This window comes from Monodelphis domestica, chromosome 6 (assembly GCF_027887165.1).
Source record: "Monodelphis domestica isolate mMonDom1 chromosome 6, mMonDom1.pri, whole genome shotgun sequence".
NCBI classification, from domain to species: domain Eukaryota; kingdom Metazoa; phylum Chordata; class Mammalia; order Didelphimorphia; family Didelphidae; genus Monodelphis; species Monodelphis domestica.
This window is the reverse complement of record NC_077232.1, coordinates 294,228,046-294,255,616: the sequence shown is the minus strand read 5'-3', so window position 1 is coordinate 294,255,616 and position 27,571 is coordinate 294,228,046. Positions and strand designations below refer to the sequence as shown.

Sequence of the window (27,571 nt, the reverse complement as noted above, 5' to 3'; positions counted from 1 at the left end):
ACTCCTTGGGCATCATGGTAGTTGTGGGTCTTTAGTTGTTTCTAGTTACAAATAGGTGAGACAAAGGAAAAGTGGAAGTATAGATAACATCCCATTATCCTAATATGTGATTTCTGCCTCCTTGGAAAAAACAAACAAACAAACAAAAAGATTCCACTAGAACCCTGGAGACAGAAACAACTTGGTTGGTCTCTATTATTTCTCTGTCCATGTCTCCCTCTGTGCTTTTGTTTCTCTCTCATCTATCTCTCTATCTCTGACTATTTCTGTTTCTCTGTCAGTCTATTTGTCTTTCCTCTTTTCCTCTCTCTCCCTATTTCCCCCTCTCCTCCTTTTCCTCTTTTCTCCCCTCTTTCCTCTGCCTTCTATATTTAAGAATATCACTCTGGCATCTAAGTCTTATAGAACTGACCAAGTCACTGCATGCTAAAACAAAACAAAACAAAAAATACCAAGTTACTGCCTGTTATAGAAAATCAAGAAAAGTCCTTCTGTTTGATATTTAAAGCTTTCCATACTCTAGCTCCAGCACACTCATCTATGTTTATTGTTGACCCTACTAAAATACTAAAGAGAGACACTTGAGATAGAAAAGCCATTTAGGAAGCTGCTGTAAGGAATCTTTGTGAGGACTGATGAGGGCTTGAACTTGGGTAGTGGCTAAGGAAATGGAAAGAAGAAGAGAGAGTAAAGAGATCTTATAGAGGTAGAATGAGTAGCATTTGTGAAGGATTTAGTTGCAGGGTACAAAAGATAGAAATAGAAAGTGAAGAGCCCAGAATCAAAATGACAAATCTGGATGACTATGAGAATCCTGGGCCCCAAAGACTTCCATAGCCTAGAACCTTACATGAGATTAAGATGGAATTTAGTCATGATGAATGCAAAGGCTCAAATTTGAGGTTTGTTTCTTTGGTTTTCTTTAATCACATTTACAAATCCAGTAAGAAAGAAGAATGGTGAAATAGGAGTTTGTCTGAAAATGTTTTGGGTAAAGTATTAATAACTGTGCATGTATTTTCTATATATAGTATACTTATAATTATCAGGGGGGTGATGGTGAGCAAGACCAGATAAGTGGTCAATCCTTCCCAAGTCAAAGGACTTATCTGAATGTGGCCAAGGAGCTTCATCTTCCATCCATTCACCCATCCATCCATCCATCCATGCATCCATCTATCCATCCATCCACAAATATTTAATAAGTGCTTACTATGGTCTAGGTTTTTTGTGGCTGAAGCTTAACTAGTAATTTGGTCCCCTTCCCTTCAGAGAGCAGCTTCCTTTTCCATTTCTATTTGACTACAAAATGACTGTCCCTCAATGTTTCTATGTCTTTTATCAGATGTGTGGTTTTGCTATTAATGTTATTTTGGTTTGAAATTTTTTATTATAAACATCTAGGTCTCAGATTCTTTTATCCAGTTTGGAAAAGTCCCAGTATTAGTGCCCCTACATTTCCCTAATGGCTCTATCTATCTCATTTTTAAAAATAGAGAATGTTCTTTCTCCCTTTCATTAGTAATGCATCAAATATGACAAACAGATTGAGTTTATGATGGCCAATATTTGTGTCATTTGTTAAAACTTTCCAAACAACAATATTCATTTAGAACAAAAGCTGATACCACCTGAGCCAGGGAGAAGCAGTAAGTCTAAAGTGTGTAATAGCTGGAGATATCTAGTTTTTTCCTGGGAGGGGGAGAGAAGGAAAGGGAGGGAGAGAAAAAGGGGAAAGGGAAGAGAAAGGGGAAAAGAAGGAGAGGGAGGGAAAGGGAGGAGAGAAAAAGAGAAGGCGAGGGAGAGGAGATAGCAAGGGAAGAAAGGGAAGGATAGGAAGAAAAAGAGAAGGGAGATAGGAGGAAAGAGACACACAGGAAGAGACAGAAAGAGAAGATGAGAGAGATAGAGAAAAAGAGTGGAAAGAGACAGAGGAAGACAGAGAGGGAGGGAGAAAGAGATGGTAAGAGGAAGAAAGAGTATCAGAGAGGCAGAAAGAAAGGGAGAAACAAAGTCAAAGAGGGGGGAAACAGAGAGAAAAGTTAAAGAGAGAAAGAGGAAGGGGAAGGGAAGGGACAAAAAGAGGATGCTAAAGAAATAGATTAGAAGAGAGTTATGGGAATAAAGAGGAGAGAGAGGAGGGAAAAAGAGAGAATGAATGGAGAGAAAGATTAAGAAAAAGACAAAGATAGACTGAGATAGAGAGGGGAAGGGAAAGATAGAGAAGGGATATGAAGAGAGAGGGAGAAGGAAGAGATAGAAATAGTGAGAAACAAAGGAGAGAACAAGAGAGAGACAGAAGAGAGGAAGAAGAGAAAAGAGAAAGGGGGAGGGATAGAGGAAGAGATAGAGAGGGACAGGGTAGGGTGTGTGTGTGTGTGTGTGTGTGTGTGTGTGTGTGTGTGTGTGTGTGTGTTTGTAAGACTCTGATGGCTCTGCATTCATTCTTCTTGTGTACAAAGGCTTCCTCCTTCCTTCTACTTGCCTAGTTTCCTGCTCTTCTACTCACAAACATCTTTACCAAAAGTTGAGGAAGGAGCTAAACAGGGAGTATGAGTACCTGTTCATTCAGTGAGTCAGTCTTTTTGCCCCTCTTTAGGGATGGACAAAGGCAGATGATATATTTTTATATTAATATATTGTATCCTCCCTTTTAGAATATGAGGGTTTTTTTTTTGTTCAAGGACTATTCTCTTTTTATATTTATATCTCAAATCTTTGGCACAATTCCCAGCATATTGTGAGTACTAAAATAAATGTTGTTAATTGATTGATTCTAACCATTTGCAATTCAGTGACTGTAAGAGACTTCTATATATTTACCTAATGAAATGAGCAGTGATCATGATTACTTTCTTTGACTCCACAGCTCAGGCCCTGAGATGGGGTATGCAGAATTGTATAAATAGCTCCATCTGTGAAAATGGAGCTAGTCAGAATTCTGGTTCAGAATTTCTAAAGAAAGAAAAGGACCAGGAAGATAAGGAGGGATTAAAGAAAATGATACCTGATCACAATTCCACTTTAGAAAAGGAGATACAAAAGGTCTCTGATTTAGAAGCCAATCTCCTGCACTCACAGGTGTTCTGGAACCTCAGCATGAAAACTGAGCAGAAGTTTGAAGACCTCTTCCTGCAGGTCACCTCCATCTTGTCTACCATCCACAGTCAAAGTGAAATGATAGATGCTGTCAACAACTCTTTAGCCATCCTGAATGCTACGTTATTTGAAATTCAGCTTGATATAGAGAGCTGGAAAGGTGCCAATCAAGGAACCATCCAGAAACAGCAGGAGGTAAGTGTTTGTGCATAAAAAGGCCACATCAAATAATGGTAGCCTACTTGGGGATGGGGTTTGGGTATCCAGAGTCAGACCAGGCTAGATGTGAAGCCCAACAAATCACTAACTCAAAAGCCCTCTTCCTCCATTTCAGGTCAACTCATTCAGCCAGTTACTTTGATGCTCAGTAGACTTGCTCAGAGATCAAAGAAAGCAAGGGAAAGAAATTATAATATGCCAACAGAGTAGACTCTCATCCATTAGAATTTGGATGGTCTAGATCAGGCACTTTTTGCATCTTTAAGGAAAAATAGTGCAAGTGATTCTGTCATTGGAATCCTACAAATAATGTATTGTAACGACTTAGAAGTAATCCTTGGTTCTTCAGTAAATTGTGAACAATAAAGAAGTTCTGTGATGTTCTGCCAAGCTGGAAATGCTTTGGGTATATGCCTGGTAATAGAGGAACTATATCTTGCTCAGGAGCCAGTCTTACTAAGGTCAGAATAAGGAACTCATCCCAAACTTGATCATGGACAGGGGAATGGATATTTCCAGTCTCAGCTATGTTCTACAACCATCAGCTAAGTTAAAGGAGCTACAGTCTGGTTAGCAGTGGAAGGAATGCTCAGCCTTAAAAATCATGTTATTGAAAGACAGAAATAGTAATTCATATGTAGATAACACTTGGCTGAATGGATATATTGTGTGTTAAAAGTATATTATGTTATGCTGTTGTCTACCATACACCAATGCTACCCTCTCTCCCTAAAGTCTTCCTCCAAGATCTCATCATGGTGGGATTATGATTCTGGAGTCTCAAAAATTATGTCAACAGATCATAAGCCTTAGCATGGGCTGCTAAGCTGGAAAGACTTCAAATGGTCACTATGATGGATTAGTATGCCCATCACCTCAGAGCTAACCTAACTAAGCCTTAAGAGGAATATCACCAATAGCTGTCCACCAGAGCATGCATTCTTTAAACCAAGATCATCCAAAGACCATCTATTAAGGTTTATAGGGGAGTCTCCTGTGACACAAGAATCTATTATTTATGCTTTTTATTCACCATGTTTGTGAGTAATTGGGATCTGTTTAGTGTTTTTAATAATAACAGATGTTGTTTTGCCAAAAGGTTTTTCTGGTCATCAATGATGATAGTTTTCCTAATATTAAACCAGATTCCAGGTCTAGTGCTCTATCCACTGCACCACCCATCTGTTCCTCCTAAATACTATGTTCAACTTAAAAAAGAACAATGATATATATTAGCATGTCTAGAAGAAAGTGACCAAGATGATAAGAACACTGGAGACTATGTCATTTAAGAATTAGCTGAAAAAATAATGCATCTAGGATAAGAAAGAAAGCAGTTGATTGGGAATGGGAGAATAGGACAAAAAGGCTAAAATACATGAAAATATTTATAGCAGCATTGTGTTTTTTTTTGTATCAAAGAATTGAAAGCAAAGTAACTGTGCATTGATTGGGAGATGGCTAAAGTGACTGTGGTACATGAAAGTAATGTAATACTACTGTCATATAAAAATTATGAATATGAAAAATGTAGAGAAGCATGGAAAGAGAAATATGAATTGATGAAAAGTCAAGAAAACACTATACCCAATAGTACAACAATATAAGAAAGAACAGTCATCATAAAACAATCTAAATGGAATGTTGCAAAATTACAAAAATCAAGCTTAGTCTTAAGAAAGAAACATAGGAAGACATCTCTCCCAAACCCTTACCAGAGGTGAGGGAGGGGCAAGACAATCCACATTTGTGGAACATTGCAAATAATGTCAGATTTTTCTAATTTGTTGATTCTTTCTGCTGAACTTACTGTTTTCTTCCTTGTTATGAAGTTTTTTTCCTGACACCAAGCCTGAGGTGGTCTCTTTATGATTTCACCCACTGTTCTTGAACCCTGAATTAGTCAACCGGTCAATCAATAAGCATTTATTAAGTGTCTTCTATGTGCCAGGTACTGTGATAAGTGCTGGAGATACAAAAAGAGCAAAAAATTCCTGCCATTAAGGAATGCACACTCTCATGATGATGAAATATTTTATCATATGCTTTAGTAAAATCAAAACTAAATCTACAGCATATACTCCATCTTCCATGTTATTAAGCTGTTGAAAAATGGAAAAGAAGTTAATCTGAAATAATGGGTTCTTATGAAAAACATATTGGCTGTTTCTAATAGCCACTTCACTTTTAGATGTTCACTAAGTTTCTCTTTAATAATATGTTCAAGAATTTTCCAAAGAATGAAATCAAACTCACTGGTCTATACTTTTTTGGCCACTCTTCTCTTTTTGGAAAATTGGTACCACATGGGACTTCGTATTTTGCAACTCCCTTCCTAGTTTCTACCATCTTTCAAATTCATTGCTTTCAGGACCTGATGTGTTCAAGGGTACATGAATTCATCAAGTGTAGTTAAAGACTTTTATCATATCTCCTTTCTTATCAGGGGCATCAACTGCTTGTTGGTCATTTTTGTTCTGACATTTCTCATGTGAGGGTCATTCTTTATGGGAAAAAAAGAGAATCAAAAATACAACTGAGGGGGCAGCTGGGTAGATCAGTGGATTGAGAGCCAGGCCCATAGATTGGAAGTACTGGGTTCAAATATGGCCTCAGACACTTCCCAGCTGTGTGACCCTGGGCAAGTCACTTAACCCCCATTGCCTAGCCCTTACCACTCTTCTGCCTTGGAACAAATATCCAGTATTGACTCCAAGATGGAAGGTAAGATTAAAAAAAAGTACAACTGAGCAGCTTTACTTTTTTCTCTCTCAGTAGTTAAATGGATTACTTGAGTGTTTTATGTTTCTATATTTGTTCACAGGTATATATAAGTCCTTTGGGTCATGTGTATTTTGTGTAGTAAGTGGAATAAAGATGGTTCCATATCTAAAAAAAAATTACGGACATCACTCTGTTGTTGTCAGTTATTGTTACCTCAACCGTGCCAAGTAAAGGTCCTAACCCTTCCTCAATCCCCTTTTCTGTCTTCTTTGTGATCCATAGTGTTCTTAAAGAATGAACTGCCACACGAGGTGATGAGTTCCTCTTCACTAAATGTCTACAAGCAGAATCTCTTTCCATTTCTAAAAAGGGTTATAAAGGAAATTCCTATTCTGGTAGTACTTTGACTAGAGCTCTTCCAGGATTCCTTCGAGTTCTGTGATTCTCTGTCAGCAGATGGAGTACCTGCTCTGATATTATCAACAATCACTCCACCTGATGAAAGTGTTTATAGAAGAGGCAGAGAAAGAGAGAGGAAGATTCAAAATATTTTGAATCTCCTTTTTCAAAGTGACATTGTGATGATCTTGTGCTATTTTCTTTTGCCTCTCATTATATTCTTTATCCTTTCCTTTCCTCAGTAGAAAATGAATGAATTAATGAGGAAAATCTATTAAGCACTAACTACATACAAGTGCAAAGTGGCAGGAAGAGAAATAGGAAAGTAAGACAGACCTTGGTTTCAAGAACTCAGGTTACGCTAGGGGGAGACAACAAAAATAAGAAGTTTCCACTACAAGTTAAGTCCACTAAAGGATGTGGTAGAGAGAGTGCTAGCCTTGGCAAGAAACCCTGAATCCAAATGTCGACTCAGACACTAGCTGTGTGATCATTTAATACCTTCAGCCTCAGTTTATTGATCTGCAAAATGGGGATAATAATAGCATCAATCTCCCAGGGATGTTGCTAGAATGAAATTAGATAATATATGGAAAAGAGCACTTTAAATACTGGTGATGATGATAATGAAGGTGAAGTGAGATGAAAAGACATAGTAGTCTTTAGGTCACAAAGCACGTTTTTTTAATCACCTCTAGCATCATTTTCATTAATAAAACCATGGTTTTTAAGTTTTTGTTTGTGTAAAGGAAGTGTTATGATCAGGACTTAGCACAGAGCCTGGCACATAGTAGGTACTTAATGAATGCTTATTGACTGACTGGCTGGTAGAATATGTAATAACTAGAGAGTGTATAATTGATACATGAATAGCTATCCATTTATAGTAGAGAGTTGAAAGAAAAAAAAAATCCCCAGTAAGCAAAATGTTCATTTATTCATCTGATAAAATAATTTTGCTGATGTTCTGTGATATTTTCCAGGAAACTGAGAGGCTGGAGCAGCATGTGTTCAATGTGTCAGCAGAAATTATGACCTTGAAGGAACAGCAGGCCCATTTGAACCAAGAAGTAAAAGAAGAAATGAAACTTTTGACTAACATTACAAATGACCTTAGACTAAAGGACTGGGAGCATTCAATGACATTGAGAAATCTAACATTAATCCAAGGTAATAGCAAGTTGTTTCACTTCCCTAGAAGACACTGTCTTGAAAGTCTCTGGAGAAGGCTGAGTTCCCAAGAAAGGGATATCTAATTCAAAAGGGATCATTTGGCAAAGGGCTGCAATGGAGTCATCTAAATCCTTGGGTTAGAAGAAATTATCTCTTAAAAAGGAACTGGATCTTTGAGTAGTGTAAGGATTGGGTAAAGGGGAATATGGAAGGGTTGTAACAGGGAATGGAGAAGATGAAGGGACAGAAGGAATAAGGAGGGCTGATGAGGTAAAAGGAGAAATAGCCACTGGGGCTGAGAGACAATCAGTGAATTTCTCTCTTTCCCTCACCCTTCAAACCCAAGAGGGAGGTACCCCTATGCTGATGTTATGACCAGGAAATAAACAGGGGCTGTGACTCAATGAGTAGGCTTTTGGGGAATAATGGAGTTCACTTTCCCTCAGGACTTGGCTGGTGCCTGAGCCCAAGAAGCCTTACTAGTCAGGCAGGCTGACTGTCCTTGTTGACTCTTTGTTAATTAGCCAAGCTTAAATGGCTAGCCTAGCCCACCACCCTCTCTTTCTTTGGTCTTCTATGATTTGAATCTGACTGCGAGTTTCTTCAATATAAAGTTGTTTAATAGTTCAAGTAATAAAAGGGGGAGGGGAATAGGTTTGTGGGATTAGGAGATTCTACTTCAGCTAAGCCAAATAGCTCAGCCTCAGTTTCTCTTTCTCCTTCCTCTCTAATCACTGTCACTATCCTATTCTAATCAGGTTTCAAGTGTCCTTCTTGGGAAGGTGAAGGAATGGGAAGGATCTTCCATGAAGTTCAAGAGATCAGCACCCTTCAGTAGTAGTTGTTGTTCTTTTGCTTTCTTGTACTGATCATATAAAGATGTCAGGCTTCTTCTATCTTCAGGGCAAGGGAAATGGAGGCAAGACTGTCACCACAGGTAGAGAGCAAAGATTGACTTTCTACTCTTTTTCTCCCACAATCCTCTTATCCTGCTTCAATTGCCACTCCCCCTCCCAGCAACATTCTAGAAGATGGTTCCTCAGTCTCAGTTTTCCTTTCCACAGTAGTTCTGGTCAATATTTAAAATCCAAATAGGGCAGAAATTTGATAAATCCTAGATAAGTACTGTTGCTGCTGTCATATTAGGCAACAGAGCAAGATCCAATAGATCTCAGTGGCTAAAAGGTAGGATGACATACAGTGGATTAGGGATAAATGAAATGTTTGACACAGGCTCAAAAAGTCATCTTCACATTCAAGTTATCAGGATGTTATGGCTAGATAACAGTTCCTCTGAAAAAGTTCTGGGGCAAGGGAGTGGGTTAATGAGATGACAAACCAATAGTAGTACATGGTGACCAAATAAACAATAGAACCTTAGTCTGCACTAATAGATTAAGTGTCCAGAAAGGAGAAGGTGGTGTTTGCCTGTATCACCACTCTATTTAGATCATCAATAGAAATTCTGGGGGGCTTTATATGAAGAAAGATGCCCTAAATTCAGAGGAGAGTATCCAGCAAAGGGATGAGTTGAATGACTTAATTGAGCTGGAGAGATTCAACATAGAGAACACTCAAGGTTGTCACAATAGCTATCTTCAAGTTATTTGATGGGCTATGTTAAAGAAAAGGTATCTGCCTTGTTTTGTTTGGCCTCAAAAGGCAGAAACAATAGTCATGAAGGGCAGTGACACTAGACAAGTACTAATAAAGCTAGGTGATGTCTCAGACTCCTTTCAATTTTGAGATTCTCCAATTGAATCTCAGAATTAGGAAGAAGTGCAAGAGAATGTCTAAAAAAGGGAAACTTTCCTCCCAATACATAAATAATTGCCTGGTGAATAAAGGGAGGAGGTAAGCAAGAGGGAATAGAAACAAATGGGAGAATCTGATTGAGAGAGCCAAGAACAAAGGGAGAGGTTCATTGGCTCTGAGGTCATCAATATTCTGCTGGACTGTCCTTGGACTGAGAATGGGGCAGGCAACCTTCACACTCTACGTCTTAGTGGTCCAAAAGATGTTCCCTCTCACTAGAGGCATATAGCATCCTTTAAGAAGATTATCATACTCAGCCAATATGTCAAAGCTTATTTCTCAAAATAATTGAGTATAGAGCTCATGATCTTCTAGGAATTGGTGAGTAAAGCCCATGGAAGCTGCCCTGCTGCCCATTCACCCAGCCCCACTCATTATTATTCTATTTGGTGAGAGAGATTAACAGATCGACACAGTTAGAGACAGATAAGAGGTAATAGTGACACAAAGATGTAGAAAAAAAAGAGACAGACATAGTGATGGGAGACACAGAGAGAAGACAGACAAACTGATTGAGACCAAGAGACACAAACATAAAGTTGTTTAATGGTAATGTCCACGTGAAATGTTTAGCTCAAAAACAAATGTACAAACCAAGGATAATTTTGGAGTCCATCAAGCCCATCATTCATTAAAGGAAGTTTCTAGCTCATTGCACTTTAAAAGTTCTAAAACAAATTATTCCCATTTCAAGAATATTACATTCTTTATGGTAACTTCCAAACCTAAGACACCCCCCCCCCCCACACACACACTTCTCCAGACAAGAGGATGCTATAAAAATAAGATACTGGGAGATCTTTCTGGGTGAAGATCTGGCTATCTTGTGGCAGAGAGATCACATGCAGGTTTATTCCCAGTTCAAAGCCTCAGCCCTTGATCATCAACAATGACAAGTTTTTAAAGGCAAAAAGAGGAACTTACAGCATTGGGGTGAAGACTTATAGGATTACTCCTGTTATGACTTCGAGGTCATGGACAGGCATAATGCTTTTGCTCTGGACTTCTTTGCAGGTCATTCTCATATAGTACATTCCAACCCCCAAGAGATTTCTAAAGGCCCTCTAATGGATCCTGTCCTCTATGGCCTTCTGGTCCCTGTAGTCTTTTACATGAATTAGCTTGATATAAAGTCCATTATAAGACAGTCACACACCTAAGATTAACATAGTAACTCATTTCTGATTAGTATGGTAACACACTTAAAATTACTCTAACAACACACACATTGAAATGCTAACCCAGGTATCATCCTGGGACTCCATTCTTTTTTTTTTTTAAACCCTTACCTTCTGTTTTGGAATCAATACTGTGTTTTGGTTCCAAGTCAGAAGAAAGGTAAGGGCTAGGCAATGGGGGTTAAGTGACTTGCCCAGGGTCACACAGCTGGGAAGTGTCAGGTCAGATTTGAACCCAGGACCTCCCATCTCTAGACCTGCCTCTCAATCCACTCAACCCTCTCAATGGGACTCCATTCTTAATCTGGTTACATACACAGACTTTTGCCTGGGACTAAAGTCTTACTATAAATCACATTGTTATATTTTATAGTTCTAAAAATCATTCTCCAAGCATTGATTATTCTATTAGTTATTGATTTTCTGGTTACCGTGCAATGACTTACCCATTGATACATATCTTAGGTTCAGTGAAGGCTGCCATATATGACACATAGAAGACCCAAGAGAGCTCCATGGCCCCAACCTCACCCCAGCCAAAGAGAATACTTTGGCTACAGATACCAGAAGGATTGAGTAGAGGCAGGAGCCAGGAGGCAGACCCAGAGAATTCTAACTTCTTTGGCCACCAGATAGAAGAGAGGGTAGGAACAAAGCTAACATGCTGAGGCTCTCCTGTCACGTGGGAAGAAAGAGGCCAAGTTGTCTGGGTGTCCCAGTGACTACTAATATCCAGGACATCATGAGCTTCTTGTTAAGATCCAGGCTTGCTCCTAAGCAATTTCTTTGCTCTTAAATTCCAAGCCTTGACAGATAGAGAGGTCTGGGGGGAGAGGGTCTTCCCTCTTTTCTGAGAAAGTACCAGTATGTAAGGGCCCTTCTCCCTTCAGAATAGAAAGTTGCTTCTTTAATACATTGGTTTGGGAGAAAACCATTCATTCCTAAGAATGTACTGACTGAAGCTGAAGGAGAAAAAGGAGAATTCTTTTAACTTCTTCCTTCCTCTTATTCCAAACAGCCAAATAACACCCAGAATTGGTTGTTACTTATGGTATTTACCAGAGTTGCTGAGTAGACAGGCTCATCACAATAGCAGTGAATGAGCAAACATTTATTTAGTATCTGCTGTGTGCCAGGCACTGTGCTAAGCATTTTAAAAATATGACCTTCTTTGATCTTCAGGACAATCCTGTGATGGAGGTGCTATTATTATCCCCATTTTACAATTGGGGAACCTGGGGCACACAAGTGGTAAAGTGACTTGCTCAAGGTGCCACAAATTGGAAGTGTCTGAGGCTGGATTCAAACTCAGGTTCTCCTGACTTCAACCAATCTTCTCTTCCTGATGTCACCCATCTGTTTCAATCTTTCATTCATTGTGTGAGATACAGGGAAAGAATGGGACTTGGAAAGGTTCTGACACATTTCAAGAGGGAGAAATTAATCTTAGTTGGGTGAAGGTCATTAATTCTTATTAATTTCCCTGAGGCCACCCTTTCCTCCAACACTCTTGCTGTGTGTGTGTTTGATCAACAGCCATTGGTAATTATCACCCCTTTCTTTCAAGGACCTCCTGGACCAAAAGGTGAACAAGGGGAAAGTGGCCCCAAGGGAGAAGCAGGTGTACCTGGCATCACTGGCCCAAGAGGTATGTGAGTGCAGATTGAGTGTAACTTGATGTGGTCTGGATTCTCTACTTCATGAAACAGAGAATCTGTAACATTATTGAGAACAGTGTCCAATGATCACAGTTATACCTATATCCTCTGAGAAGGATGAAGATACCCTAAAATAAGCTGTATTTAAGGAATTTCTGCCCTGGGGATAAAAATGGGGACAGGAGAAAGCTCCCTGCCTCAAGGAGCTCACTCTCTAATTAAAGGTGAACACACATAAAGGAGGGTTCAGTTTGGAGACGCCAGGTAGTTCTTGGGTTATAATAAATAAAGGAGCAGGGAAGGGAAGAAAAGAAGCATTTATTAAGTTCCTACTGTATATGTCAGGTACTGTGATAACTTTACAAATGTTATATCATATAGTAAGATCCAAAGGACACTGGAAAGTAGTGATTGGGCATACGAGTCTTCTTCAAGCCAAGAGTAGGTATCTGATACCTGTTAGGAACACTGGACAATGACTCTGTGATTTCTCCCAATATCCCCACCTTAGTGTCTAGTGTGGTTCTGGGTCCATTGGTTGGACAACCACTGGCAGACTAGGATAGGAGAGGGATCACTTATGGGATAAACCTAGCATCTTCTTGAAGTCATGGGTGATAGGATCTAGGTATGAAAAGAACTCATATTGTAGTTCAGTTGTTATAGTCATATAATGACCTCTTCTTGGATTTTCTTGGCAAAGCTCCTGAAGTGGTTTTCCATTTCCTTTCCTAGCTCATTTAACAGATGAGGAAACTGAGGCACACAAAATTAAGTGACTTTCCCAAGGTCACAGAACTAGCATGTGTCTGAGGTCAGATTTGAATTCAAGATATCTTCCTGACTTCAGCCCTGGTGTTCTATCCATTGTGCCACTTTGCCCTAAGAGGAGATCAAATCAAACTCTTGAATTTTATAAAAGATGTAACTGAGGTATAGAAAGCTGAAATGGTTTTTCCAAGGTCACACAGAACAAAAATGAGATTGAAATGCATTTTTTTTGACCCCAGACTTATTGTTATTTCAATAGCACTTATCTGGTGTGGGTTTGGAGAACAGTTAGCAAAGTTTTTTATGTATGTGTGAATACACATGCATGTATTTGCAATATACTTATTTATATTATATGTGTAGAGGGGGTGATATGTTTTTGGTGAGTCAAACCACTATAAAAGAGTATTAAGGGGTTCATATCAACATCCATATTAGATATTTCTTCAGTGCCTACTTAATGCAAAAAATGCCCTGGGTTAGCTATTAGAGACACAAAGATAGTAGTAGTAATACAGATTCTGCTCTTAATGAGCCTAGATTCAAATGGAATGATACAAACTATGAGGACAAAGTTTTCTGTGGTCTCAAAAGTTGCTGGCCAAAGTTTTAGAGCTCTCCTCATATGTTCCTTTCCCAAAGAGTTCAGTGGTGAATCTCAGACCAGTCCACCTGTAGGAAAATTTTATTCAATCTCCTCCAGGTCTACTCTATATATTTTTTATCAGAATAGTTCTAATTAGTGTGGAGAGAGAGTATGGAAAGTTAATTCAAGTTTCTCCTGTCCCACAGGCTTAAAACAACTTCAATGTCACTTCTCTGATTGATTACTGGATAGCTCTACTTAGACATCCAAGAGGTGTCAAGATCAAACACAGCATACTCATCCAAAACTTATGGCATTTCTTCCCCAAATCACCCATTCCTGCCTTTCCTCTTTCTGTTAAGGGAACTACCATTCTTACAGTTATCTGAGTTCTGGCCTTTGAAGACTTTCTTCACTTTTTCACCTTACTCTTCTAGTTAGTAATTAAGTGTTATCAGTTCTGCCTTCTCCAACACCTTATGCATACATCTCCTTCCCCCCCCCCCCATACAGCTTCTTCTCTCAGTCAAGCCCCCAATCTATTTTTAACTGGACTATGGTAATAGTCTCCTAAATATTTCCCTCAGCTCCAACATCTCCCCTTTCCATCAAATCCTCCAAATAATTTTAACATTCATATTCCTAAAGTTCAGATCTGGTCACCTCAATCTTCTACCCAAATGCCCCCCAACACTTTTACAATAAATCAAATATGTCTGTGTCTGGCATAAATTTCATCAAAATCTGGCTCATATATCATCTCTGTCAATGACACCTTACTCTCCCACATGTACTCTATATCCCAGTCAAACTGGTCTCTGGGTATCCACTGGCTCTATCAAGTCCTACCCCAAAGACAGTTCCAGCACCAAGATGCATTTAAGGGAGTTAAGACCTCTTACCTTTGGAACTCATTTGCAAGGCAGACATGGTACCCTCACCTCCTAACCAGGATCCTGTATTTCTGTCTGCTCCTTACTGTCCAGTGGGCCACCTCAGGTCTCTAATCCCATGAAATCATTACCAAGTTGAACATCAAGGTCTTCACCTTTGATGGTATAATCACCTCCCTCTGTCATTGGATCTCTCTGTCCATTCATACTCTGTCTGAACTCATTCTTTAAAGGCTATCATGCTTCCATCTCATATTCACCTCATATCAGTGATTCTGAACACTCAGGTACAAATATACAAAATCCATTTCCCATCCCCAGCTGTTCATTCAATTATTCAGATTCATCTCAGCTTTACTCCTAGTCCCAATCCTTGCCAGTGTCTACAATATAATGAGCAAGTTGCCTTTCATTTTTTGTTATAAATACATAATTATAATAAATATGCCATGAGAAACAAAATCTCAAGTTACTTATGTCCAAAAATCTCTCATTGTTTTTCCTCTCCCTCCGTTTACTCCAGAGGAAATGATTGAGCAGATGCCGCTGCAAAGCTAGCAGCCATAGAAGGACCTGAATTAATTTTAACATTAACAATCACTAATGATTTAAATCTACCACTTTCCTATAATGAAAAGGAAGTGGAAAAGTGGAAACAAAAATTCAAAGCAAAACAGATTAATGGAGTATGGGTGTCATCTGAAGGAAAACCCCTGCTCCCTAGAAGTTTCTATAACCAAATTTGCCAATCTATTCATAAAAATGGCCATTTTGGCACCCAGGGCATCGTGGACTCTGTCAAGAGAGTATGGATAGCCCCTGGTATAACTACTATAGCCTCTAAAGTATGTTCAGTCTGCTCTACCTGACAGGCATATAACCAACATGCATTTCGTGGAAAAGCCTTTGGTGGATGTCCTCTGGCTTACACACCTTTTGAACACCTACAGATAGATTGCATAACAATGCCAAAGGCTGGACATTATAAATTTTGTCTAGTAATTGTAGATCAACTAACCAGATGGCCTGAAGCATTTCCTGTGACTCGAGCCACGGATTTTGTTGCAAAGATACTTTTAAATGAAATTATTCCTCGCTTTGGACTACCAGCACGTATTGATTCAGATAGAGGAAGTCATTTTACTGATTCTGTCCTAAATCAGATATATTCTTGCTTGGGAATAACTCCCAAATTCCATGTTCCATATTATCCCCAGAGCTCAGGACAAGTTGAGAGGATGAACAAAGAACTTAAAACTATGATTGGAAAACTATGCACTGAGACACATTTAAAATGGCCTAAAATCCTACCTCTGGCCCTATTTTATCTTAGAAGCAGGCCTAGAGGAGACCTACACATCTCACCATTTGAGATGCTTTTTGGACATCCACCTATACAGGCTAAACCTTTTTCCCTTGCATACACCTCACTATTAGGGGGAGATACTACTACTGCTTCCTATATATAGGAATTACAGCATAAACTGTGTGAACTTCATGAATATGGAGCTGCAGTACAAGTCGGACCACTAGACTTTTCACTTCACGACCTGAACCCAAGAGACAAGGTGTATATTAAAAATTTCCAGCATACTGGAGCAACTCAGCCTTCGTGGGAAGGACCATTCCAAATATTGTTAACTACTCCAACATCTATAAAGATTGGAGAAAAGGACTCTTGGATTCACTGCACACATGTGAAGAAATCATCTTCTGCCGAGACTGATTGACTGTATCCTATCATATGAATTGAAGATGATAATCCATAGACAAATGGATGCTGTTTCTTGAGAACACATTGAATTACTGATTTTTTCCTTATTTTTATTATTGCTTTTCTTTTCTTTTTGATTAGAATATTTGATTTTTTCTCATTTCTTGTACTAAAGGTACACATAAATAATATTATTTTTTCTGCAGTAATACAAGTTTATATACATACATATATATATATATATATATATATATTCTTGCTATAATGTCAATGCAAAAGATTTAAACTATGGGAACCTGCCATTTATTGATAAAATATTATAGGACTGTGATTAATGTTTGTATCTGATTCCAGAAAATGGGATAAAAAACAAGGAGCACAGACTTAACCTGAATAGTGCCAAAAAGGAGCACACAAGAAATACTAATGTGAGACTCAAGGTTGCAACTCTTGACATATGTTAAGTTGTAGGACTTCCTTGTATCTACACTCTTTATAAAGTACTCATACAAGTACAAAATTTTACTATCATGCTGGCTCCCTATATCCCTGAGAATGAAGAAAAAACTCAGACGAGGGAATGATGCTTCCCTATAAAAATAGAATTCTAGTTACTTTTCTTTCTTATATTATGGCAACTTCCTGTAGTCTTGGCTACAAATGACTAAGTGAAATATTACTGCATTCTGTCCTACATACTTGTGGGATAGAAATTACTTTATATTGGACCTATATAAGGGCCTATTTTGAATTTTTTTCTTATGTTTTTGATGTTTTTTCTCCTCTTTTGATAATTGACTCATACACCCCTATAATACCTACTTCAGGGGGGATTGTATTTTAATTTAAAATCTAAGAATTTTGATTTTTGTTTAAGATTGTATTGTTATAAGTAATGAATGCTGGAGGGGATGTGGAAAATTAGGGACATTAATTCATTGCTGGTGGAGTTGTGAACTGATCCAACCATTCTGGAGGGCAATTTGGAACTATGCCCAAAGGGCAACAAAAGAATGTCTACCCTTTGATCCAGCCATAGCACTGCTGGGTCTGTACCCCAAAGAGATAATGGACAAAAAGACTTGTACAAAATATTCATAGCTGCACTCTTTGTGGTGGCCAAAAACTGGAAAGCGAGGGTATGCCCATCAATTGGGGATTTGCTGAGCAAATTGTGGTATATGTTGGTGATGGAATACTATTGTGCTAAAAGGAATAATAAAGTGGAGGAATTCCATAGAGACTGGAACAACCTCCAGGAAGTGATGCAGAGTGAGAGGAGCAGAACCAGGAGAACATTGTACACAGAGACTAATACACTGTGGTATAATCGAATGTAATGGACTTCTCCATTGGTGGTGGTGTAATGATCTGGAACAATCTGCAGGGATCTAGGAGGAAAAACACTATTCATAAGCAAAGGATAAACTATGGGAGTGGAAACACCCAGGAAAAGCAACTGCCTGAATACAGCGGTTGAGGGAACATGACAGAGGAGAGACTCTAAACGAAACTCTAATGCAAATATTGACAACATAGAAATGGGTTCGAATCAAGAACACATGTGACACCCAGTGGAATCACGCGTTGACTATGGGGGGTGGGGGGAAGGAAAAGAAAATGATCTTTATCTTTAATGAATAATGCTTGGAAATGATCAAATAAAATATTATTTTAAAAAAAGATTGTATTGTTATAAATATCCAAGAATTTTGAATTTTGTTTGAAAAAATATCTTCAAGAAAGAAGCTTGAAACTCCTATATCCAGAGAATGAATTGTTGCAGAAAGATGCCAGAAAATCCACACTTCATCAAGAAGATCAAGAATGAACTTTGGATATGATTGATTGAACTGAACTTTGATTGAACATTTATTGTAAATGTACACATTTATGCCAAAAGGGACTTCCCCTAATTTGGCTTTCTGTCAATGCGCCTAGCAAAACACTGATTTTGCTTTCTTTTCTTTTCTATTTCCTTCCTCACTATTCTAATTCCTCTTAGAAATTTGAATATCGTGTATATCTATAGTTAGAAGTGCATTTAGGATTACAAATTGATTATGTTAAATGATCAATGGGGAGACTAGTCTCCCAATGATCATCAGGGGGGATTGTAAATCTTGAAATTTCTCAGACTTGTGAATGTTAAAAATTTCCCCATCGGGGAATTCTCAATTGGAACAATTCCCTACTAGAAACATTCCCCATTTTGACTGTGAGAACTCGCCAGGATCAGAAATGGGAGGACCTCTACTCCACCCGTACTTAAGACTGCTTTAGGGGAGAAATCTCCTTGTTAAACAATGAAAGTACTTGGACCCATGCTTATGATGAGGCAGGGAGTTCTTTGAGCCAGGCCTGTTTTTAGAATTGATACAATGGGATGCTAGGTACCTATAAAGGTCGGGCAACTTGTAAACTTGCCAGGAGCAAAGAGGTGAAAACTTATTCAGAGGTTTTCTCTTGAGGGGATTAGTCAACTCAGCTGTGTTTTCTCTGGTTCAAACTTACTGAGGGGATTAGTCGACCCAGCAGTGTTTTTTCTGATTGAAACTTACTAAAGGGATTAAGTTGACCCAGCAGTGTTTTTAGAATGGGTTGTCATTTGGAAAACGTCTACAGTGATTGGTAGATGTAAGGACTTAGGGGAGGTGACATAGGAGAAAAACCCCTATATAAGAAAAAGCAGAATCTCTTGAGAGGAGAATCCTTTTGGAGGATCTCTGATGAGGATTGCTTGGGAAGAATCTCTTGAGAAAGGCTCTGCAGAAGGGAAGCTCTTGGAGGACAATCTCTAAGGAGGTCTCGCTGGAGCTCCTCTGAGGGGACTCTGTCCCTCTGGAGGCTCTGGCCCTTTGAAACAGTCTCTGAATGGATCTCTCTTTGAGGAGGACTCTGGCTGGAACTCTCTCTGAGGAGACTCTGTCACTAGAATCCTTACTTAAACAGACCTTGTGGTGAGTGATAAAAGACTGACTGATCTCTCTCTCTTAAGACTCAGGTCTAGGCCATGTTGGCTTAAGGCCCTTCATACTTATACTTTTTTTTTCTCTCTCTCTCTTTCTTTGATTACTCATTGTATTATTAATTAAATTCTCTATAAAACCTGGTTGACTTGGGTATATTGATAATTAGGAATATATTCCCTGGTGACCACCTTATATTGATTTAAAAACCAAGACACTGTAGTGAAACATATTTTCTGCGGAGTCAAATTACTTACCCACTCTTATATCTACTATAATTTATATATTCCACCATTTTACTCACTACAGTTTATAACCACAACTAGTTTAACTATTACACTTCCCAAGAAGGTAGGTAATATTATTGGGGTTGTACATATATTTTCATATAGTACATATTTCTATGTTCATCATGTGGTAAAACAAGAGACACATTGCTTACACTAGTGAAAATTTTATGGAGGAAATAAAGAGAAAAATGGTATGTTTAAATCTGCATTTGAACTCCATCTATTCCTTTTATAGTGGTGGATATACTATTTTTTTTTTGTCATGAATCCCTTTAATTTGTCCTGTATCCTTGCCTTGTTGATAATAGTTTAAGTAATTCATAGTTGATCATCATAAATTATTGTTGTTAATGGGCACAGCATTCTCCTGGTTCTGCCTGCTTCACTCTGCATCACTTCATAAAAGTCCAGGGATTTTGTTTTTTTGTTTTTTTGTGATCAGCTTGCCTGCCATTTCTTATGGCACAATAGTATTCTATTCTTTTCCTTTTTTCTTGATCATCTTAAGAAATAAACTTAGTGGTGACATTACTGAATCAAAAGGTATACACAGTTATATAACTTTTTAAATATAACAGATTGCTCTCTAAAATGGTTGGGTCAATTCAGAATTCCACCAACAATGTATTAGTGACTAATTTTTACGTGTCTCTTTTAACATTTACCATTTTGTTCTTTTATCATTTTAGTCAATCTGATAGGTGTGACATATCTCAGGATTGTTTTGATGTGCATTTCTCTAATCAATAATGTTTTAGAGCAATTTTTCATATATGTATGTGTAGTTTTGATTTTTTAATTAAAAAAAAAACTGTTTGTTCATATCTTTTGACCATTTATCAATTGAGGAATGGTTCACACTCATGTATTTGGCAAAGTTCTCAATCTATTTTAGATATTAGACCTCTATTTAAACTATTCAAAAAATTTTCCCTAACAATGCTTTCTTTTTAATTTTGCCTCTATTAGTTTTATATATAAAATTCTCCAAATAAATGTATTTGAAATTTTCCATTTTACATTTCACAATGTATCTCTAGTTCATCCATAAATTCCTCTCCTATCCATAAATCTGATAGGTAATATTTTCCATGTTCTTCATATTTGTTTATATTTCCCTAGGTTTTATATCCATTTTGATCCTATTTTAGTAAATGGTGTAAGACATTGGCCTCTATTTAATTTTTGCCAAACTGCCTTCTAGTTTTACCAATATTTTTTACCAAAAAGTGAATTTTATTCCCAATACTTGGAACTTTACCTTTGTCCAAAACAAGGTTATTATAATATTTTACAACTGTTTGTTGCCTGTCTATTGTGTTTCATTGATCTGCTTTTCTTATCTTAGCTAGTACTAGATAGTTTTGATAGCTACTGCTTTATAATATATGTTGAAATCTCATAATTCAGACTTCCTTCCTTAATATTTATTTTAATTTTTCCCTTTGATATCCTTGACCATCTATTTTGCAAATGAATTTTATTATTATTTTTTCTAGTTCAGCAAAATACATTTTTGGTAATTTAATTGGGATGGTATAGAACCATGATGGTGAACCTATGGCATAGGTGCCAAAGATGGCAAGCAGAGCCCTCTCTGTGAGTACATGTGTAGTCACCCACCATAGTTAAATTACAAGAAAATCAGAGGGACTTCGGCAGAGCTACTCTCTTCCCTCTCTTCACTGTGACTCCCTAGTCCTCTGTTCAGCAGCCCAATAGAAGTGCTTTCTCCTTCCACTGAACAGAGCACCTTGGCCACTCCCTTCCTTTCTCCCACTCAGTCTCTGGAGGTAAGTGGAAGGGCAAAGCATGGCATCTAGTGTCTAAAAGGTTCACCATCACTGGAATAGAATAAGTAGATTTGATAGGATTGTAATTTTAATTACATTGGACCTAGAATATTGTTTTATATTGTGGTTGATAGCTTACTTTTCTTTTTTCAGAACTGTCTATTCATATCCTTTAACATTTTTTCTATTGAGAATAGTTCTTGTTCTTGTATATTTTTAGTTTCTTATATGTCATTGATATGAAGCTTTTATCAGAAAAAAATGCTGGAAGATTTTTCTCCAGTTAATTTTCCCTTCTAATTTTAACTGCATTGATTTGTTTGTGCAAAAAGTTAAGCTTCATACAATCAAAATTATTTATCTTCTGGTGTTCTCTCTATCCTTTATTTGATTTTTTTAAAAACTCTCTCCCTCAATGGAATGACTCCATGAGATTACATCTGAAAAAAACCAAATGAACATTTTTTAAAAAAATGAAAACCATGAGGTTGGCACTTGCCTGACCTTCCTAGCATTCTGCTTAAAAAGTCAATAAATGGGGCTAAAATGTTTAGAAATTTCATTAGGGAACTAGTTTGCTGAAAAAAAAAATCTCAAAAATTCTGGCTATTAACTCTGTATCCCACTGATCCCCAAGATAGTCCCTTCCATTTTGGGACATCTTTTAATAGGTAGAAAGTTCTTCCTTATCTTGAACAGAAATCTCCCCTTCTGAACCCTCTGAGGCCAAGCAGTCAAAAGTTCCCTTTACTCAGTGAAACACTGTTCACTCAGGAGTAATGTCCATCAAGTCTGGAAAGACATTTGGGGCTGGGTTTTATGCACTTTATTTCTTTCCACTTGTACTCATAGCTATCATGAGCCAGTCAACCCTTTATGTCTGCCTGACATGTTAGAAAAGGAAATGTTCCTCCCTTTCTTCCTCAGTCCCACAGGTTGGTGAATGTGCATAGTGTGCTTTGGCCCTTGCAGGACAAAGACTCACCTTGTTTTTTTGTTTTTTTCTTCTCTGGATACTTCAGGTCTGCCAGGTCTAAAAGGTGACATGGGAATGATGGGGCCCCAGGGGCCCAGAGGAAATACTGGACTCCAGGGCTATGCCGGAAGACCAGGTGCGATGATCATGAAGCTACTACGGTGAAACATATAAAATGACATATTGTGGAAGTCAGAGTGGGAAGAAAGAGGGTGAGGGAAGGAAGGAGAGAAACAACTGGTGTCTTGATTTTGGCATGAACCAGTTTTGGATGGGGGTTATTCAGTCATTCCTGGTGAGGATTCTATAGTATTTGTAAGTCTATAAGGGTTTTCTTTACCGTAGCCGTCTGAGAGATGGAGCAGGGGTGGGAAGGGTGAGCATTATCGTCCCCATTTTCTAGATGAAGAAGCCAAGGCTGCAAGTGGCAAAATGGCTCAACTGAATTCAGAGTCTTCTTTTTTTTAATTTGGGTTAAGTGACTTGCGCAGGGTCAAACAACTGGGACATATCTGAGGATAGATTTGAACCCAAGACCTCCTGTTTCCAGGCCTGACTTTCTATCAACTAAGCCACCCATCTGTCCCCCAGAGCCTATATTAATGAAGCCTGAGATTACTTTTACTTTGGGGGCCTCTCTCTTACTCCCTTTGAAATATGAGGAGCTGGCAGCCTAGTAATCCCCCTATATAATTGACTCGCTAGCATAGTCTTTCATTTCCTGTATTTATAAAATTGATATTAATAATAATAATAACAACAACAACAATAACAACTAAGAGGCTTTCCCTTCATCTCTAGAAGTTCCATATTCTTTACCATGAGGTCCTTTTTGACCCTTAATTATATCAGTGATTTCTGTCTCTCTCCCAGGCAATAAGTCAATAATGATCAGAGCTAGCATTCACATCATCCCTAAGATCTACCAAGCAGTCTCCACCCATCCTCTCATTTGACCCTCATCCTAGTAAGGCGTGGCTGTGATCATTATCCTTATTTAGAGCTGAAGAAACTGAGGCAAACAGAGGTCAAGGGACTTGCCTGGGATTAAAAAGTTAATAAGCATCTGAGGTCAAATTTGAACTCAGGTCTTCCTGTCTCTAGGCCAAGCCTCTATCTATTTCTTTGCCTAGCAGCCTAGGCTCCAAATAATAGCAGACATTTATAGAGAACCTTTAAGGTTTATAAAGCTTTTTACAAACAGGATCACAGCAACTCTGTGAGATCAATATCACAGGCATTATTATCCCCTTTTGAAAAACAGAGAAACTGAGACCAAAGGGATTAAGTAACTTTTCCATAGCCACACAGCTACCTCCAAATTCCATGCTGCCTCCCTAGTGTAAATAGTAAATTAATATACAATAACTTCAAATATTATATTTTATCAGATTTATTAATGATCACTAGAAGTAACAAAATAAAAGCACATGCCCACGGCTAATCTACCTGCTCAAACAACCCTCTCCACCAATGTCCTGACCCAGGAAGGAAAGAGCACTAGCCACAGAAGTCCACTCAATTATCTCCTGTCTATGTCAGCACGGAAGGATAAGAAGTCAGTGCACTCCTGGGAAATGTAGTTCAAAGGCACAAGATTTCCAATTATACACTAGCATTAATCATGTCTAGGGGTACATGTCTGAGTAGCAGAAGGCAAGCGGAAGCTTCAGGATCTGGGTCAAAATCTTCACCCAAGAGCTAAGTCACAAGAGGAGAAAGGATGGCCATGTTGGAGAGAGGAATGGTATCAGAAACCCATTTTGGCTCCTTAATTGTCCCCTATGCCCAATGGGGTTCTGAGGGTCTGCCCTTGATTGAGCCTTTCTGTGGCATTGTAAGCCCCTTCCCACTTGTATAGCCCATTTCCCAACCCTGCTACCATTCCTCTAAAGCAAATATGAATTTTTTTTAAAGGTATGCCTGGGCTGAAAGGACAAAAAGGTGCAAAAGGGGACCGAGGATGGTACTGTAAGTATCTGTAGGTTCTGTCTCTGGCTTGGGTTTGTTCACTGCAATCATCTCTGACATTGGCAATTTAGGCAGGTTCTCCCCTGAATGCCATCACTGAACCTCAGCACTTCTGCTCCCAAGGCAGCCAGTGTTCCTTAAGCTAAAATGGGGTGACTGGAATAAATCCATGGCATGGCTTAGCTGGAACCAGCTTGATTCTAATTGTTTGCTTGCATTTTATTTTAAAATTTGGTTCCTAGAAATGTTCTCCCAAAGTTTTTTAGAGGAGGGTGGAGCAACAAAGGCTTGAGCAAAAATCATTTCTTCCCTGGTCACTGAGGGGAGTGAGAGAGAGAGGTCCTGGTGCCTTAGACCTTCCACCCTTCAGCCCCCCGCTTCCAGGGGAACACCGAGAAAGCAGGACATTCCCAGACTGAAAGAGGAAAGAGAATGCTTTTCCAGTCTTTCTTGGATCAGGAGTCTTAATTCACAGGAGGAATATTTCATTCAGGCACAGAAGAAGATGCCAGCTAGGTGTGACCTTTAGATACTAGAGATGGAAGGAATTCCTTCTTGTGGATTGTGTCACAGTGTATTGCACATAGTAGGCATTCATTAAAGACTTGTTGACTGACTTACTGGGGTCTTCAGTCCCAGGAATTCCTGTGAATATAAGGAAAGGTTGGAGAAAAAAAGGAAGCAATGACTGACATCCAAACATAATAATGAAGAAGAATAATAACAGCTCACATTTAGATAATGCCTACTATGTGCCAGTCATGTATTGCTAAATGCTTTGCAATTATTATCTCAATTGATCCCCACAACAACACAAGGAAGTAGATCCTGTGATTAAGCCCATTTTCCAGATGAAAAAACCAATGCAGTTAAGTGATTTGCCCAGGGTCCCACAGCTGGTAAGTGTCAGAGGTCACATTTGAACTCAGGTTTTCCTGGCTCCAGGCCCAGTGCACTATCCACTGTATTACATAGCTCTCTATGAAACATGACAATTGTGACCCTACCATCATACTTTAGAAGGAGACGGGGCTGTCACCACCTGAGAAATGGGCATCTGGTCCAGACCACTTCCCCTACAGCTAAGGAGATTGATGGCCAGCCAGAGAGGTTCAGTCATTGGCTGAAGTCCCACAGGTCCAGGAACCAACTCACAGGATGGAATTTAAGCCTTGTTCCTTCCCACATACTCATCAGGCTTCCTGGATGCCCTGAATGATGCCCACTGGAGGGATGAGGGAGGAAAGGAGATTGTGTTGGCAGCATCTCATGCCTCAGAAAGAGCTTTTCAGTTTTACTTTGGAGCCTGGAAGGCACATGACACATTCTACAAAATATATTTTTTTCTAACATCAGGAGCCTGGGCTGTGACAACTGCCACCGGCTTCTCCAGTAAAAGGAACCACATGGCGCTGAGTCCCAGATTCATTCTTCTGTTTACGTGCTGTTGGTCTGATGTGAACCAAGGCTTCCAGCTAGCTCAGCTCTGCCTCACCTGACGCTTGGCACTGGCTCTCGCCACTGCCTCTCAACGCTTAAACCCCCTCTCCTGACCTTGACCTAATCAATTGCTGATTCCCTCTCCTGCCTCTACTTTGGCATCTCTAACCACTGGCCTTCTGATTTAATTTATACTCCTGGGACACCCCTTCTACACACTTCCCTGGTACTACCTTCAGTCATCCTTGTCTGCCGGTAACTACTACTAACCTCTTACCCTGATTTGGAAAGCTCTACCCACTGTTGTTTCAACACACTTTGAAAACAACAATAAAAAAATCTGATGTCACTAAAAGAGTATCATACTTTAAACCCATCTCAGTTTACTTTGTTTTAGTTATACAAAAAGGAAAAGCTTGAAAACAATTGATCTGGAAGGATGAGTGAGGGCTTTTTGACCCTGATGCATAGGATCTTTTTTTTTTAATTTTAAAATTTCTTATTGATTAAGAAAAATTTTCCATGGTTACATGATTCATGTTCTTTCCCTCCTCTTCTCCCACCCCACTCCTATAGTCAATGCACAGTTCCATTGGATTTTACATGTGCCAGTGTAAGATCTCTTTTAAAAGTTATGTGTGAACATGAACACATCCATCTAGGACTTTAAAGGCAGGAACTGGCAGTTGCTTTCTGTACAGGCATAATATAAGACATCCAGAAATTTCCTTATTATAGATGCTTTTCACTCTTGGATATATCATTACCTATTAATCTTCTGAGAACAAAGAGAAAAGAGAGTTTGTGTGTATTAGAAAGAGGATGAATCCCTGCAGAAGAGCATGGAAGTCCTTTTGGTTGCCTTGATAATAGCAACAAAAGGCTGACTGTCATCCCACTAGTATGACGTGGTACATACCTTCTCAACAAAAAGCAAATTGCAAGACTAGTCCCCAAGTTTGGTGATTAATATGTGCACAATTGATAATTACTGCTTTTTTTTTGGAACCTGGCAAAGTCTAGGGCAAGAAACTGGCAACCTTAATTCGTCTTTTCTTTAGTGGGATATTGCTGATCCCAGGAACAAGTTCCATACCAGCAAAGGTAATATACTAAGACAATAACCAGATCCTTTAAAGAGAAAAAAATTTTTTTTCAGATTGCTTAATTCTTTCAACAAAAGCAGGTAGTGACCAAAATCAAGCTAGTCATTCCTCTTGTAATGTTTCCTTTTGCAAATTGAGATCTAGCTGAGAAAGTAAGAATCAAATTGGAGATGTTGAATATATAAGAAGAATAAGAGGGTGGGAGGGAAAAAGGGCAACAGAGATATAGAGATAGACATGGGGACAGAAAGAGAGACATGAGAGTCAGAATCAGAGACAAACATAGGGGAGGAAAGAAAAAGAAAGATATGAAGAAAGGAAGAAAAAATGAAGGATGGAAGGAAGGAAGAAGGAAAGATAAAAGGAAGGAGAGAAGGAGGAAAAAAAGAGATAGAAATTAAAGAATTGCTAAAATGCCTGGAAGACCTGTTGCCAGACACATTTATAAAAGAAAATCAGACATTTATTTATTTTTAAATTTTTTTATTTTATTTTATTTTTTGGTTACAACACTCACAGTATTTCCCTCCCTCCCCTCTACCCACCCTTCCCGCAGCCAACACCAAATTTCATTGGGTATTACTTGTATCCTTGATCAGAACCTATTTCCATGTTGTTGTTTATACTAGGATGTTTATTTAGTCTACATCCCCAACCAGATCCCTTCAACCCATGCATTGAAGCAGTTGTTTTTCTTCAGTGTTATTACTCCCACAGTGTTTCCTCTGAATGTGGATTGTGGTTTTTTCTCCAAGTTGTTCAGGATTACTGCATTGTCACTAATGGAGAAGTCCATT

The 27,571-nt window shown here is 38.7% G+C and overlaps 1 protein-coding gene across 1 annotated transcript in view; it reads left to right on the top strand.

Annotated features, from left to right (window-relative positions):
* The window catches only part of MSR1 (macrophage scavenger receptor 1), a 48,210-nt gene extending 22,187 nt beyond the window's left edge, over window positions 1–26,023 (top strand). The window contains exons 5-10 of the mRNA XM_056803395.1: window positions 2,870–3,294; window positions 7,425–7,611; window positions 12,175–12,255; window positions 22,304–22,393; window positions 24,175–24,228; window positions 25,585–26,023. Of these exons, the coding sequence (XP_056659373.1) occupies window positions 2,870–3,294; window positions 7,425–7,611; window positions 12,175–12,255; window positions 22,304–22,393; window positions 24,175–24,228; window positions 25,585–25,586 (839 nt within the window). The 3' untranslated portion in view covers window positions 25,587–26,023. The remainder of the gene's footprint in view (window positions 1–2,869; window positions 3,295–7,424; window positions 7,612–12,174; window positions 12,256–22,303; window positions 22,394–24,174; window positions 24,229–25,584) is intronic.
* The last annotated feature ends 1,548 nt before the right edge of the window (window positions 26,024–27,571 follow it).